This window comes from Ornithodoros turicata, chromosome 2 (assembly GCF_037126465.1).
Source record: "Ornithodoros turicata isolate Travis chromosome 2, ASM3712646v1, whole genome shotgun sequence".
Taxonomy (NCBI): Eukaryota; Metazoa; Arthropoda; class Arachnida; order Ixodida; family Argasidae; genus Ornithodoros; species Ornithodoros turicata.
Genome location: NC_088202.1, coordinates 142631136 through 142648067, shown reverse-complemented (window position 1 = coordinate 142648067; position 16932 = coordinate 142631136). Strand labels below are relative to the sequence as shown.

Sequence of the window (16932 nt, the reverse complement as noted above, 5' to 3'; positions counted from 1 at the left end):
ATTCCAGTGTTGTATTCCGGTCAGTTTATCTACCATAGATCTTGCTGTTGTCCTCACATTTATCTTATCTGTTCACATCTGACTGATGAGAGTCGCTGCCATAATCAATGCGATCGTCAGTCCGGGTGTTCAACAAATAAAAGACAACGTAGCTCTGCCGGTGAGGCTTGCAGGTGAAGGCATACTAAATTTGTGGAGGGCAGTTCGTGTGGAATAAGAAGCAGAAAGTGTAGTGGGAAAATAATGGCATTTATTATTTACAAGTCTCGAATGGGATGACGTTACTCCAGTTCGTAGTGACGTTCAATGCAACAAAAAACATCTTTCTAAAAATATAACACTAAGAGGTGACGATTTGAAAACACGTTTCAAATAGGATGGAGCAGAGCTATGATCTGGCGCTAATGGAAAAAACAATCGAACAAGAAAGCTTTCAAGTCCTCATTTTGCATTTATACAAATATGTACTGCAAATGAACTGTTCCCCAAAGTGAAGAAATAACACTGCATTCATGAACAACGTGGTACTGCAACAAATGACTTTTCTGTGTTTGACTTGTACGTTAATTCTGTTTGGTACATCAGCAGATCTGCAAAAACACAGATACATATTCCAATTTTTTTTCAACACTGTTGCGTAAAAGCTTGCATAAAGGAAAAAAAAAAAAAAAGTCAAAAGGTGCACATGTGACATTGTTTCATGGTTTTACAAAAATGTAACAAATACAAATTCTTATATTACATTGTTAAATTGTCATTTGTAAGACACCAGTTAAAGCTGCAGAAGAGATCAAGTGATTTCGGTTGTGAAACCATAACTCATAAGTGAAGATAAAGAGGTGAAAAAAATCTGTAGTCTCCATACTGTTAACACGGCTTCCAGCACTCGCATGCAGTTTAGTATGTGATCCCATTTTCATAATTAAGCACAGGAAAAAGATGTGAACAGATTATTCCACATTTCACAGTGTACTTCCATCTCAAACGACGACATGGCGACACAGTCCCACGGTGCAGCCCCTCGCAAGGATGCAATCCACTCCTGTCACGACGCCACTTCTTGTTGCCCATCGACATTCAATCAGGGCGTCTACCAACCTGGAAAACTGGGCACTGTCAGGATATTTCGCCAGAAAGCAGCTGAAGTCTGGGAAAAAAATCGCAAACAAGTGCCGTGCCAATGCGCTGTGATTCGCGAGTGCTGTTCGATGATGGTTGAGCGGCGATGCTGCAGCAACGTTGCCATAACGTTGCCATTGGTTCACCAATACAACAGGCTTTGAGGCAGAAAGATGGGGAAGCCTCACTTACGAGAGATCTTCATTAAAATGTAGGAGCGGGCACGAAGTTCCCTTTTGTTTTCGTCAAAGCATTCGCCTGAAAGAGTCGATGAAAACCTGGAAAAGTCTGGGAATTTGAAAGCTGCAATTTGGCAGACACCCCGTCAATGTCTAGGTTGTCGCTCATGCGCGTTGCTTCAGATTGGTGAAAACTTCTGGCCCATCATATCAGGATACATTACATTCAGAGAACCCCAGATCCATTCCATGCGAGAGAAGAAAAAAAAAAGGCACATTTCTTTGTCCATGTGTTTGTGCATTGTCATCACAGTCGGCGTGACAATTGGGAACGGGCTAGGCCATCTAAACTAATCTTAAACTTCTTAATCGCCGTTCACACTCCCTTGTTTAGTGTCGACGCCCTCCCCGGGGGTTTTTGGGAGTATATATAAATTGATTGACTTTAAAGTACTTTTGCGGTGGATAAAGAGGAGGCTATTGGGCTGGGCATGAACACGTGTGCTGGTGCCAAATAGAATTGTGTCTGACGGGCTTGCCGTTGTTTTGTCACGGTAGTGCCATAAAGTCCAGGCTTGAACACACAAAATGTGTCAACAGTGAAAGAGTCACCAGGCTTGGCTAAACTGACAAATGGAAATATGTTCTGGCTCCAAAAATCCCTTCGATACGGCAAAAAGCACGCAATTATCTCAAGCTTGCTCTGGTAAAACCCTGGTTCCAACCAATCCATCCCTCCCATAAATATTTATATAATATGGGTCAAACACAACCCTTCCCCAGCTAAAATTCTAGTCTTTACAACTCCAGTGCTCCATATTTTATATTAGTTCGTAGCACCCCCGTAACATATGAGCTCCTGATGCAGTAACAACGGCTTTTACTATCATTGTCCAACACTATTCAGGGTGTCCCAGGTAACATGCAAAAAAATTTTTAAAACGACACTGCACTCTAACTGATTGAATGAAAGCAAATTAATGTTGCTAGCAGTTGTGCATCATGGTTACCAGTTAGAAAGTAACTGTTCTGAGGCAGAAACACACAACAAGACAAACAAACGAACAAACACAAGCCTCAAGGTGCTTAAGAACGTGAAAAATTGAAATATGGCAGTCGTCGAAAAAGCCAGACGACGACAGGAATCGAATCACGCACCTCTCGGTTTCCAGTGAAGTCAACTAACCACTACACCACGCAGTGCCAGCGCAGCAGATGTCAGCGTAGCGTAGTGGTTAGCCCACTTCAATGGAAATCAAGAGGTGCGCGTATGTCAATGGTACAGTATACCAAGGGGCTTCCAACAAAGTACGGTGCATTTTTTTTAGGCCTAAGAAGGGAGCCTTAAAAATACAAAAATACCGTGTGACAACACACCTGGCAATCGCGCGGCACACAGTTACATTGTCAAGTGCATTTGCGTGCACATTGACAACGTGACCCGGTGCAATAAACCGCAAGCTCCTTTTACTTTCACCTGACAACACTTAAATGCATATGTATTGCCACAGATTACAGAACAGCACACGACTTTTACCCCAAAATTTGTGAAGGGCACCTGACCTAAGAAAGTCAGATCCTACACATTATTAGTTCCACCTAGAATATCAGAAAAGAAAAAAAAAAAACATCTTGGTTGCAAAAAACACAATATTTATGCAGAGAAGAGATTACATTTATAAAGAATGCTATAATCAAGTTTTGTGTGAAGAGTGTTTCGGTGTACTATACCGCAACCTCTGCAGCATGCACGCTGTCATAAACATTTATGCACATTCAACGATGCTGAACACTTTGCACAATGCTTGCAATACTTATGCACAAATGCTAAACACGTTGATCCTTCTACCAAAATATCTTATACAACAAACCACCCCACATATAAACATGGTCAATGGCAACAATGTTATTATCTAAGAAATGACTAAAATGCTGCTGAGGCCCACGTCTCCTAGACACACACACAGACATACTAAATGTGACAAATCCCACTTCAGTTGCTTTTTAAAAACAAGGTTATCTTCGTAAAAGAGCGTGGAGGGCACTTCAAAATATATGGCGTCTTCTATCGCATGACATATTACGTTCAGGAACAGTCATGCAAAATAATTGCTTTTTAAGAAGTACATATGAATTTCCTGAGAAAATTACAAGAACATGCAGCAGCAGCAGTCCGCCGCCCCCCACAAGCTGCTCCTTGCATGTTGCATGTGAGTTGATCGGAGCACTTTTTATTGGCTGCCGAGAATTTGCTTTTAACGAGACAAACTGCAAAAATACAAAGAAAAAAAAAGGAGTGTGCCTCACTATAGTGGGCAGAAGACATCATGTTGCAGACTGGCAGCCGATGGAAGCAGCTTTTTCCAGTTCTTCCACACTCCTTTAGGTAGGAGAGACATCTTTGACATACATTTTGACACCTGGTAAGCATGGTATACATAACATAATGCAAAAGTGAAGGCAACAATGTGGTCTGCACAACACATGCACGTGAAAGCATCGATAACAAAAGCCTGAAGAGAATCCTAACAACCTAACTAGCGTGACTGGTTGATCGTGTTTCTAATGAGGACAAAACAAATCTTGGTTATGAATGTAACGCTTCCCTGACACTCTGACAAACAGGCTTTTGTTGGTCTGACTCAAGTGTCCCGCAAAGCAAACGCTAAATAAAATGCAGCTATACATTACACGAAATGCTATATATATTAAAAACTCTATACGACAGAAACAGAGCACATAAAAGCAACGAGTCAGCTTTAATCAATAGTCTCGTAGTCTTAGAGATCTCCCATTAACAAATCGCATCACACCAACACATGTATAGCCCAAGATTAGACATTTGCCGAAAAGCCACTGGCCATATGGCCGTAAAAATATTAATTTTACAGAGTGTCGGAATCCCGTATACCTACTTCGCTGCACCTATTGACCATAAAAGGCACGTTTTACACATTTACGCGGTACATTTTGGTAATGCGGGCCACACCGATTTCAGCGGGCTAAAGAGAAAAAAAGAACAAGAAGTTGCGTAAAAAGAACATTTATTACTGCGCTGCTAGCTCATTATTCCCATGAGCATATATTATCACATTACTGGTATTATCATATTATATTATGTAATGCTATTGGCTTCAGAATACACTCTAAAAACAGAGCGCCACCTCATGGCACGCTGTGCGCCAACCATTGCGAAGAATGATAGGGTTATCACTTCCGATTCGAATAGAGCGGGGGACGTACGCCTTTTTGTGGCGATTTTCTTATATCCAAATTGCCAAAGGCGTACGCCCCCTTCTCTCCTCGAATCGGGGGGGGGGGGGGGGGGTACGCCTTTTTGTTGCAATTTTCATGTATCTCAATTGCCACAAAAAGGCGTACGCCCCCTTCTCTCCTCGAATCGGAAGCGATAATCCTATCATTCGTGGCAATGGTTGGCGCACAGCGTGCTATGTGGTGAAGCTCTGTGTTTGGAGTGTAGCCGACTTTCAAAGAATGGGTTTCAGAGTTCTCCAATAAGAAACAGCACTCCCCAACTTGCTACCAGCGTGTGTGTGTGCAAAGTGCAGTCTAATAAGTGCAGCGATTCACATTTTGTATGCGTATGACACGTGAATGTGATAAAACAGCGGCAGTTGCCAACGAGAATGGATGGAATGAAGAAGTGTAAGGTTTGCCCATCAGGTACAGTCTTGAGGAAAGAACAGGTGGCAGCTGCACGCAGGTGTAAATGGTTCGAGAAAGATGAGAACACAGTGAGAAAGAACTGGACCCTCACGACCGACTGTTCACGTAGAGTTTAAGCAAGAGGCTGTAACCTTCCTCTTCTTGGCCTGCTTGGAAGGCAAAACGTATTTGTAGAATCATGACTACTACTACACACTATCGGATTGAGCTCACCTCTTAACAGTTCCAAAATGTACATGGACTCATCATTCATGTTCCTCACCACCTGAAAGTAAACAATGAAGAAAGTCGAATTTTACACTGTAGCAGAGGCTATGCTATATAGCGCAACCTCACTGCTATCATCAGTAAGGGTCGTCGTTTACTCTGACGACTCCCTCCCTTGCAGTCGTGTCTTTGCTACTGTCTCAGCTACCAGCAGACCTCCTCTGAACAACATTGTGGAATCTGAACCGAAAGTTGCATCAGCGTAATGACCAACTGTCTAGTCTGATTCCCCACTGAAAATTCGTCTGCTATGATGCGGTGCTCCTTGTCACTAAGCTCCTTGAAATAGTGGGGTGATGTCAACATGACATGACTCGTTCGCTTGTGGGCTTCCTGACAGGGTTGAGGAATGCTCGGGAGGTTATGCCGATCGAGTACCTCTTTCTCATGCGAGAGGCTGGCTACGATTCTCGTTCGTGCACACTCATCTAACATGCTTTGTGAGCATTTGAGGTAGTGACATACATAAATAAACAAGGAACTACTGTACATCTGTTATATGCCGAGAAGCAACCTTCAGGCCAGAGCTCAACTGGAAGTCACTTCTCGGCTAGTAAAGAATGTAGTAGTTCTGTAGGCTCGAGAGCTCTGAAATCGAAACTGCGTGCATTGGTGCCCTCGCCTGATTCACATGTCACATGGTAGACTTTCAGGTACCTTTCACTTTCACAGGTAGGTCACTTTCAGGTTTCACAGGGCCAGGAAAAAACTCTACATAAGGCATACGAGGACACATATAGGAGACGATTGCGATTGGTCTTTCTCGACACACACTACAACTTTCTAATTCACATCTCGGCCCTAGGACAAACAATTAAAAAGTTAGCTAATTAATTAATTAATTGGCCACCATGAAAAAAAAGCAGGCAACTGGAACACGCGACTTTGCACAATATTCTGTTTTCATTCGCCTATGATGAACTGTTTTTTTTTTAGACCAGTGCACGTTAGCCTGGACACCCTGTATATAATACATCGTGATAAGGGCAAACTATCAGACGCCAAGTAAGGAGGCGCGGATGACAAATTGCGATGTGTTGGTTCCGTAGAAAATGCAGCGACAGAACAGAGAAACGATATTCAAGGTATACGGGGTAACCTTGAATGATGTTGGGAATACACTATAGAACATGAGATGTTTCCATCCACAAAGACACCTACGGGAGCGTGAAATTCAGCCTGCGTAGCAACTAGGAACAGTCAAACTGGGAACTATCCTTTCATATACGAAAGTGGCACCATTGTTATTGTGTCCAGCCGACAGTGGAACAGGACAGAAATGTCAGAGTCGTCGCTCATATGAAAGCCTGCGACAGGCATCACATATACAGTCAAACTCCTTTATAACGAACTTCAGGAGACCGCGGAAAAACTTCGTTGTAAAGGTAACTTCGTTAAAACGGATGTTTCAAATGAAAAATGCCCTAGTCTTCTTTCAACTTGTTTCTGATCAAAACGCACCTCAGACATAATACCTAGAGTACACATAGAACCTTATCTCTGTTTTGATCTTTTTACCCCCCTCGTTATTTCGGTATATATTAGTTAAAGGAGCTCGTTATAAATGTCCGAAGTATTCATTGAATCCTATGGGCGCCTGACCGGGCCGCGAAAAACGTTCGTTATAACGGTCTTTTCGTTATAAAGCCGTTCGTTGTAAAGGAGTTTGACTGTATAAGTACTTAGTACAGTGTCTATAGCATAGCTTTTGCATATTCAAAGCTTGGTCAGTGTCCAAAGTCATTAAAGATAACCGAATCCCCACCTCGTCTGTGACCAAGATATGAATTCCCGTGGGCCCACTGACGTAGACTTCATGCACCGAAAAAGGCGACAAGTTGCAGACACTTGCGAGCCTGCTTAGGAGATCCATCACCGTAAGGTTCTCCAAGTACACGGCTCGGAACACTGTAACAGCAGACGACAAATCCCTAAATGATTTCCTGCAGTAATTTGTTGAGAACACAATCATGTATGATGTCAGAAGAGTCTAATAATGAAAGATGAAAGTCACTGAAAAGGTTAGCAGGCTGTAGGACTCGAACCCACATCTTCTGGATTGCCGGTCCAGGGCTCTACCAATTGAGCTAAGCTAACACACCTTCTCAGCGACTTCCAGGGTGCGTCATCTGAAGGGACAAACCAGCCACTCTCTCTCACTCATCCTCCTTTCACTCTTACATTTTTGCTCACTTCACGCACACATTCATACGACGGGATTTATTCTATGTATTTGTCCCTTCTATGTTGTTCCAGCCTCAGAACATCAGTTTTTTCAAGTCTAATAATGTCATGGCTGATCAACAATTCACTCAAAATTCTGTCGGATATTAATGTGTACCTTTTGTATCAGTCATGCCTGTCGTACACACCCTACCACTAACGTAAACCAGTGCTGTGTACAAGAAAGAAGTTGGTGCTGAACTAAATCAAATGTGATGTCAAAACCCGATGAGGTTTTGTATTCGCAATGCTGATTTTTTATGTACCTATTACATCTAGCATCTTGATCATTGTGTTTTAGGGTTAAACCAGGTCAAACCCATTTTTACCCCCCCCCCCCCACGCACCATTGTCACCTGGGGTAAATTCACCCAATAAGAAACAGGCGCTGAAGAATGTTAAGCACTCTGCATTCAGCACACCTGCTGGCATCTGTGTTCATCTGAAATGTGAGTAGATATTTTCTAACTTTCCACCCGATATCGTGCAATTTCACTCTATTTTGCAGCTCCTAAAAATAAAACACGGATCCCGAAAACAGAAGGATCCATGTGTAACCCCTGTATGCAGAACTGTAACCGTGGATACTTGACGGGGTTTTACAAAGTACGCTCGCTTGCTCATGCAGCTGTAATACGTGGAGCGCATGCCTTAAGAGAGCTGCAAGGAAAGATAACATGCCCTTCAAGCTTAAAAGGCGAATAACATGCTGCTTGTCATGCTGCAATAAGCTGTACACAGTCGAAAAATACTGTTCATCGTAACAGTGTAGCATTCCTGATGCAAGCAAGGTACAACATACCTCTATCACTGCTGTCACCACCTGTAGAGTATGAGAGGTACAAAACGAATAGAAAACATTTTCCCAGTGTACTTGGTCAATGTGTCAAATATAGTTTATTGATGTCAAACAAAGAGTGAAGCACCCAAGACAGAATCTGCACAGGAATGCTGAAAAACCACACTGTACCGGGGGAATGTCATGATCAGTACACTACTGCATAAAACATCGTACCATTTACGATCGTATTACTGGGGTTCTCACAAGCTTTAGCCTGGGCTATTTACTTCATGTAGTTTGAAAAAACCTTTCTCTGGGGAGTAAAGTACTTTAATTGGAAAATGAGTGGTAATTTATGGACTTGCCAGCATGTATACCGATGTAGAAAACTATAACGCGGTAACATGTGTACGGAGTAACTGAATATGTGTATGTTGAAACGTTTCGAATTATTTTACCGTTAAACGTGTACGCGGGTCCCCAGGGGGAAAAGTAAGTGGATAAGAAAATGAGTGCAAATTTATTAACTTTTCAGTTTGCACACCAAATTAGAACACTACAATGCTGTAGGATGCACGGATATATAACATGGATCTGTGCACACTGAAACGTTTTGAAATTAGCTGACGTGATCTGCTTCCATCTTCAAACTAAAAACATTTTCATCCTTAGATGCGTATCTATGCTCAACAAGACCTTGGAATGTGGTCAAAATACATGAAAACTCGAATTATGTCAAAATTCCTGATACAACTCTTTTGAAAAGATTCGCAAAGTAAGTTTTAAATGTTTTAACTTGTATGTGGGTCCTTACCATGTTCGTGAGCCAGGCAAATGTACAGAGTCAGCCTTGGTCGAACTGCCCTGAAAATGGAGGTAAATATTGAGCGTTGAAGGGACCATCGCATCCGGAAACACATGTATGAGACCGATACAGTAATGTTTGGCACCGCTTCGTAGTCTGGTTGGCCAAACTTCTCTGCTGGAAACAGTTGACATATTAAATGAACGAGTTTTACAGATCTGCACTAGAGCCCTGCACCATCCGCGGATGGAAGCGGATATCCGCAGGATACTTGCGGATTCGGATGAAAATTTAGCACTTCGTGCGGTGTGCGGATCGGATGCGGATGGCTTGAGGTCGGATGCGGATTGGACGCGGATGTGAAAGCAGTGGATCGGTAGCGGATCGGATGCGGATATACCGCGAGCTGTAATTTTTCGACCAGCAATTTCTTTCTATTGCGCGCCGACAGCGAGCGCATGCTCGGGTTCACCTTTGACCATGCACGGCCAAGATTGGACAGGAGGTTTTCTGACATCTCGAACCAGGCAAGCACCGGCGAGGTAGCGTTCCACCCGTTGCAGAAATCTCTCCATATCGCGTTTGTTGAAAGGTTTACCTTTGCTTGTCGTCGTGAGTCCTAACGTGACAGCATGGAGGCATCCGAAATTATACCAACGTATGATTCCTGCGGTCTTTACGCGCCCTACGAAACTTGCGGATTTTGCGGATGGTGCGTTTTGCCCAGCGGGTCGGATGCGGATGTAAACTGTTGTGTATGCTGCAGATGCGGATCGGACGCAGATAACGTGTGCGCGGATGCGGGTCGGGCGCGGATGCGGGTCAGATGCGGATGCAAAAAACCTCATCCGTACAGGGCTCTAATCTGCACTGCCTCTGCAGCTACTCACTCAGCTTGTCTGCTTCACGTTTGCACCACGATGTACTAAGCGAAAAGTCCCAGGTGTCAATATGCCGACTTTGTCTTATCAGAGTGAGATCTGATGCGACAGTGTCATGTAGAACACGGTCCTGCCGGTCGCCAGAGGGCGCTACCTGATCCGCAACTTGTCCGTTTCGCATTTTCTCCAACTTCCAGAGAGAAAAACTCGACATACCTACAATATCTGGCGTCTGCTCTTGCCATGCATTGCGTCAAATTGGACAGAAACTACCCCATCAATTTATGTAGGATTTTCGGCGTTACTGGCGGTGAGGAACGAGAAGTAAAACTGCGCTACAGTTTCAAAAATCAACCGTGACGGGTATGACAGTCCCTTCATAGACGTGAGGCATTCAGGTAATTATTGTGTACCAGTACTGAATAGCGTCCATCGTGCTCTGGTAGAACCCAATACAAAGTAACCATGTCATAGAACTACTACAAGTATGTAATTAAGTTAAACGGAATTAAATTAAACAGAAATTAAACTGAATTAAAATTACAAGAATACTATACGGAAACAATACGACAATTCCCTTACCTCGAATGCAGGGCGTTGTAGAGTCTAATCCCATCTGCTAAGCCACAGATTTGGATGAGATCGTCACGTGTCAAGCGCAAAACATCCACACCTATAAGGTGAAAAGTTTTCCGCCGATGAGCGTGCACGAAAACCTCAACCTCAGGTTCTTTAACACGATAAATCTCTACATGCTATGAATTCGACTTGCCGGAGAAGCTGTTGAAAGTTTGTGCAAAAGGACCAAAACGGTTCTGGTGCAGCCACTGAGACGTCTCCGTCGCACTGGCCTCGGACGACAGCAGGGACCCCGAAGAGACCGCAAAGGTTTGCTTTAAAAAGGTTGTCAGTGGGATACGGGTTAACGGGAGCATAAATTGACAGATGTATGTGCACACAGATTCAAGATTCATGATAAGTTTTTCACAGTTACATCGGGACTGAAAGGGGCAACCCCACAGCACAATGATACAACACACTGATGTGAAAAGAGAGGGTATAACAGCATACAGTCAACCCTTGATTTATGAACACCCTCGGTTCCCCGAAAGATCGTCCATAAATCGAGGGATCGAAAATTCCATTAAGTGAGTACTATCGAGCAAATGGAATAGTATTTCCGAGTTGGTTTTGTATTATGTTTATAATGCAATATATTGTGTAATTTTGCTTTCGACCATGCCTTCTGCTGTATCAATCTCACAAAGCACAGATGTTAGCGCATTCACACTCTGTTTATTATGCAATACTAAATAGTGTAATTTTGCTTTGGACCATGCCTTCCGCTGTGTCAATCTTGGAAAGAGGAGATGTCAGCACGTTTGCACTCAACTGGTCTCGGATTTCCTCTGGGGTTTTTAACCTACGTTTATTAATCTCCGGGTGACAGCGGACACCTTATTCATGAATGGGGGTCAGGAACACTTCTGCAAAAACCTGTTTGTCGTTCGGATTTCGAGGGGTTAAGAACCGAGGGTGCAATACCTAGAAAACGTTTTGTCTGTTCGGGCGTCATTCATAAGACCACGAATAATCCCTTTGAAGGTTTTTGTTGGCCTCGGAACGATCCGTTCATAAATTGAGGGCAAAAACGCTGGGCAACTCCTAGTTGGTTCCCAGAAATTCCATTCATTATTCGAATATCGAGGTTCATAAAACGAGGGTTGACTGTATACACAATAAATCAATGAAATTTGTAATTTGTCCTGTTTGGCAGCACCAACTACACAGCCAACAACCATAGCACATTACCATAAACAAAGGCACTACCTTAAGCTTTATAAGGAACACCAAAAGGAAAGAGAGAAAGCACACACAAAAGGCAACAAGTAAGAATCAGGACTCACTCGGATGACCGCTCGATGTATTGGTGCCACTACTCATTGAAAATGTATTGTTCTGCTCTTAGTTTAAATGCGCGACAGCAAGTGACAGTTCTAACATCGAGCGGCAACCTATTCCGAGTATTTGAACCAAAGTAAATAAGAGAGTGAAGACTGTAGTTTGTTCTTGGTTTTGGAGCAAGGATTGCAGGCACGCTCCTGAGTCGTCAGTTTGTGCTGTGTTGGCGAAGTGAAAGTGTATTGGCAAGATTGTGGTAATGCGAGTGCGTGAAAATGACAATCTTGTAATTAATGAGGGTATAGATATCTGGGATGCTTAACAGGCAAAATGCGCAAGTGATGGAGCCTTGAGGACTATGTGACAGTATTATTCGCGGAGGCGCCCGTTTTTGCGCTATTTGAAGTAGATTAATGATGGTACGGTATGTCAGACCATAAACCTCAACAGCGTATGAGATGTGAGAACAGTGAGAGAATACTAGAGCGTAGTATACTTAGAGCCTGAAGTTTTAGGGTTTTACCCGATTGTTCCCCAAATTTGCACCCCGAATTGAAGGTTGCCTCTTTAGGGTGAAACCCGATTTTTACCCGGCAAATTGCCCTCACTGTAAAATGTCTGTAAAAATGCCTGTCTGGATGTCTGTAAAAATGCACTAACTTACTTGTTTGGCAGAAAAATGCAGTTACATCACCGTTTGTACCAAACCGCTACAGTTCGTTTGAATAACTGAGCCCCATTTCTCCCCGAATTGAGCATACTGGAAGTTTTTTCGCCCGAATTCGCATGAATTTAGTGCGCACGTTTATTTACCCGATTTTTACCCCCCGAATTTAGAAAAAAAATATTTCCCGAAAACTTCAGGCTCTAAGTATACTGCAGTCAGGATGCTAATAGGAACCAAGTTCCAAAGATGTGCCAAGATGTACAGTCTGGAAGAAATGTTATCATGAATAAACTGAATGTGATCCCGCCATGCCAGGTTTTCGTGAAACATCATGGGGAGAAATTTTTAGCCCTGTACACGATTAAGGGTGTGGTTGCCAAAGAAGAGGTCATGATAACTCATGTGTATGTGACTCTGAGGAGTATGAAATGTAATGTAGGATGAGTTTTGAACGTTAGCTGCTAGTTTGTTCAGCGATAGCCAGTGATAACATTTTTCCATAGCAGTGTTTGCTTTCGAATATAGAGTCGTAATGCAGTTTGTTTCGATAAAGAGAGAAGTGCCCAAATGGGTGCTTTTTTTTGTCTTTTTGCACATATCTAGTGTCTACATACATTCTGTCACGCCATAATGAACAGACTTGTGGAACAGTTTACAATTCAGTTCATCTTTATTGGAGTTATAGAGGTGCATTAGACCGGAGGTTGCCAAAAAGCAGCACGAGTGGCATTGCACCACAGTAACAAATTACTGTAAATAAAAACTTTTTAAAAAGCGACATGCAAAGCTCACCGGTGAAGAAAGTGAGGCATCCGACACTTCCAGCACATCGCTGGTTGAGCTGCCTGGGGTGCCAGGGTTCCTGCAAACAAGTTGTATACGAGATAACTAATGAAGGACATGCATCAGGCTACGGCGAAACACAGCTTTTAAAGGAGCAACAAGATGAATCGTAGAATGGTGGGGGGGTTACACTTAATTTTTTTCAGTCCAGGGATTTCGAAATAATTTCCAGACTGATACCGGGATGGGAAAAATCTGGCAAGCGACAGAAAGTGAATGCGCCCCTGGCTGCTTAATGTTGAAGAAAAGGCTGACTCTCAGAGATCCAGATATGGTTTATTTTGGAAAAAGCAAACAGTTCACAGTGTATTGAAGGAGACGCTTGTGGAGACCTCTCGCGGAGGCCCCCTGGAGTTTTGAGTATTTGGCCGCATCTGATACAGGTTAGTGTCCCATCCATCTTCGACATGCAAGAACTAAAACCATGTGCTGGTTGAACGGAAGTCAGCAATCAGCAGCCTTTCTCTTCTCCCTGTGTTTGCTGTTCTTCAGTTGATTGGAAGATGCCACTTGAAAGGGCAAAGTAAAGCACGAAGCTCCGGCAAGCATGACATACATGTCAACAATCGAAGCTCACACACCGGCACCGGGGAAGGAAGGAAAGGAAGTACGCTATTAGGGTGTTTGAGAGGCAGCTAAGGACAAAGAATTAAAAAACAAACAAACTAAAACCAGCACAAGAACACAGTTCTGCGTCTCCCAACTGCGCCGAGAGTAGCTTTGCTCTATCAAGCTCGAGTCCCAAAATCCCCGAATTTCAGGACACAGAAGACAGGCAGGCTTTCGGGGTATCTTGGATCCCAACAGTAGACACATAGGATTGCTCAAAACACTGCTTAATTTTTCGAGCAGTCTATCAGGGAGTGAGCATATAAAATATTTTACTCTGTCAGTTCCACTTAGAAAAAGCGAGCTACATGTTGGGATCCACTTACCTGTGACGTCAACCTCACTCCTTGTCTTATTGGCTCTCCGAAGGAGCAGATGGGACTCTAGAGCAGTGTTTCCCAAACTTTTGGCGGTGACGGACCCCCGTAAGCGATGAGAACCAATTCACGCCCCCCACCCCACCCGCACCCGCAAACACACACCGTCACAGCCAGTGCATAACCAGCAACCTCGTCAGCTGCTGCGTGCTTTCGATACAGCTTCAGAAGCGATTCCGGACCGGTTTCTTCTTCTTGTTTGTATGTGTATGACGCGGACAAACGTGCATTGCAGGACTTTTCTATCAGAAATTAGAAGCTAGCCGTTGAAGCATGCTTGTAGCAATTTTGGAAGTTCTGGGTGTTTGGAAATCGGGCAGCATGTACGAGCGCGTGTTTGTGGGGACGAAATTCCTCACTGAAATGTGAGAGACGGTCGCGGACCCCCACGGACACTCTCGCGGACCCTCAGGGGTCCGCGGACCACACTTTGGGAAACACTGCTCTAGAGCACCCCTCTCTCAGACTACAGCTCAGCTAGAATACTTGTCTTTGTGCAACAAGTTGCGTACCTCGCGCAAACATTTTTCGCTGCCCCTTTGAAGGGCTGCCCATTACAAAGTCAGCGCTTCGCGTAGCAAGCCCTAACTTACTGTTCGTGAATGGACACTGCCCCGTAAGTGCTGTCGTTGGTCTGGGGGGAGTAGCTGGAGGGGCGCCCGCCGCTCACCGACGGCAGGGGCGGAGGCAGAGGGGGCGGCGTGCCGGTGGACAAACGATGCCCCGTAGTCGCGGCGACCACCGTCGTGGTGGACGTGGTGCTGCTCAGGGACTGCTGTGACCCCGTCGAGGAAACGGAAGGCCCGGACACCGCAGTCACCACGGGTGGAGGCGAGATTGCCGGACCGAATGCAACTTCTGCGGTGCACTGAAACAAAGGTGCGGGAATGTCTTTACCATACGCGTAAACTGGAAGGACATTCCGTGTAGAATAGAGCAGCACAGAAGCTTGTACACATGTACGTGTTTACATCGGACAAACTGGCGGATTCCTTAATATTAAGCTCCGGGAACATGCCCACGCACTAAAGGCCACTACTCCGTCTGGACACCTGCCCATTCATGCAAGTGGTTGTGGGTGCACAGCTATCTTTGAACGTAGGGAAGTGAAGGCCCACAACAAAGATCAAACCATAAGGAAGATAGTGAAGGCATTTTTGATTGCCAACTTGGGACCGGGCGCATGTGTCAGCAGACACTCGATAGAACTGGTTCCGGCCGAGCTAAATTACTACCTGAAATGTTCCCCTATCTTATCTGTGTGTGTGTGTGTGTGCTCACCTTGAGTACGTGTTGCTCTATTCTACAGAGTATGTCCGGATACCAACTACCCTGACTTAGAACCTCGATGAAAGTTGAAGGATTTCAATCCAAGCCCATTTTTTAAGGCAATTTTTAATAATAATTTTCAATTAAATAACAATTTTGTTAACGATAATTTTTTTGGCAATTACCGAGGACAAAGATTACTCACCTCAGTGAAAACTGTGCAGTCGTAAGAAGGCTGGTGCTTTTCCTGCAGAGGGAGAAGACAGAGATGACTTCCAGGAAACACAGACAGACAGCAAGGCAGCTGTTTACAGTGATCTAATACTTCCTTCGGAGTAAAAAAACGAAACAAAAACAAAACAGAATGTAAGAAACTAATTAGTAGGTACGATATCACTAGCCAGCTGGGCAATGTATGAGTATCTGTCTAAGCAGGACTGTTTTTGCATTCTACTTTCTTCCATGTTCTCCACAGGGTAGCATTGGTTGGTAAAACCTCGATATAACGAAATTCACGCTGATCGTGATTTCTTTCATTGTATAGAATATTTCGTTGTAGTACCAAAAATGATGAAATTTGACAAGACTTCAAATTCTGAAGGCCAGCAACATAAATGTGTATGTATATACAGTAGAACCGTAATTATAAGGTCACAGGATTTTTTTTTAAGTCCATGCTGGAGCGTAATACACATCACGTGTTACGTCTCAGGACATAGTAGGAACCAGAGTTGCGGAATGGCGTCTCCCATTCCGTTCCAATTCCATTCCGAGGAATGGAGATCTGCGATAATTCCATTCCTTTCAATTCCTCGGAATGAAAAGGTACGGTCAGTTCCCACTCCTGGAATGGCTTGGCAACCCTATTCCATTCCGTTAATTCCCTCAACATAAAAAAAAGGACCGGTAACCATGAAGGCAAGTCCAATCCAATCCAATCCAATTCAATCCATATCCAAGTCCAATCTCCTAGGGGAGATTGACATTACTAAGCACGGAAAAAGCACAAGGACAAAGGTTATTTCACTCTTGACCGTGTGCAGGTGCGGTGCAAAGGGTGCAAAGGGTGCAAGGGCAGAAACCAGCACGTTGAAACCAGAACTGCCGCCGGGGCACCCGGACCATTCCATTCCCATTCCTAGAACAGTTTCCACCATTCCATTCCAATTCCATTCCGTTAATTCCCTCAACATAAAAAAAGGACTGGTAACCATGAAAGCAAGTCCAATCCAATCCAATCCAATCCATATCCAAGTCCAATCTCCTAGCGGAGATTAACATTACTAAGCACGGAAAAAGCACAAGGACAAAGGTTATTTCACT

At 43.9% G+C, this 16932-nt stretch overlaps 1 protein-coding gene across 6 annotated transcripts in view; it reads right to left on the bottom strand.

Moving 5' to 3' along the window:
- Positions 1–228: 228 nt before the first annotated feature.
- Positions 229–16932, bottom strand: part of LOC135386272 (transcription factor CP2-like) — a 35317-nt gene continuing 18613 nt past the window's right edge. For 3 of the 6 annotated variants that reach the window (XM_064616091.1, XM_064616093.1, XM_064616096.1), the window contains 10 exons: positions 15815–15856; positions 14934–15208; positions 13304–13373; positions 10715–10835; positions 10525–10615; positions 9071–9120; positions 8278–8298; positions 7018–7160; positions 5199–5250; positions 229–5134 (listed from right to left, as the gene is read on the bottom strand). In XM_064616091.1, coding sequence (XP_064472161.1) covers positions 5073–5134; positions 5199–5250; positions 7018–7160; positions 8278–8298; positions 9071–9120; positions 10525–10615; positions 10715–10835; positions 13304–13373; positions 14934–15208; positions 15815–15856 — 927 coding nt within the window. In that variant the 3' untranslated portion in view covers positions 229–5072. The remainder of the gene's footprint in view (positions 5135–5198; positions 5251–7017; positions 7161–8277; positions 8299–9070; positions 9121–10524; positions 10616–10714; positions 10836–13303; positions 13374–14933; positions 15209–15814; positions 15857–16932) is intronic. The other 3 variants (XM_064616092.1, XM_064616094.1, XM_064616095.1) reach the window with 3 other exon arrangements.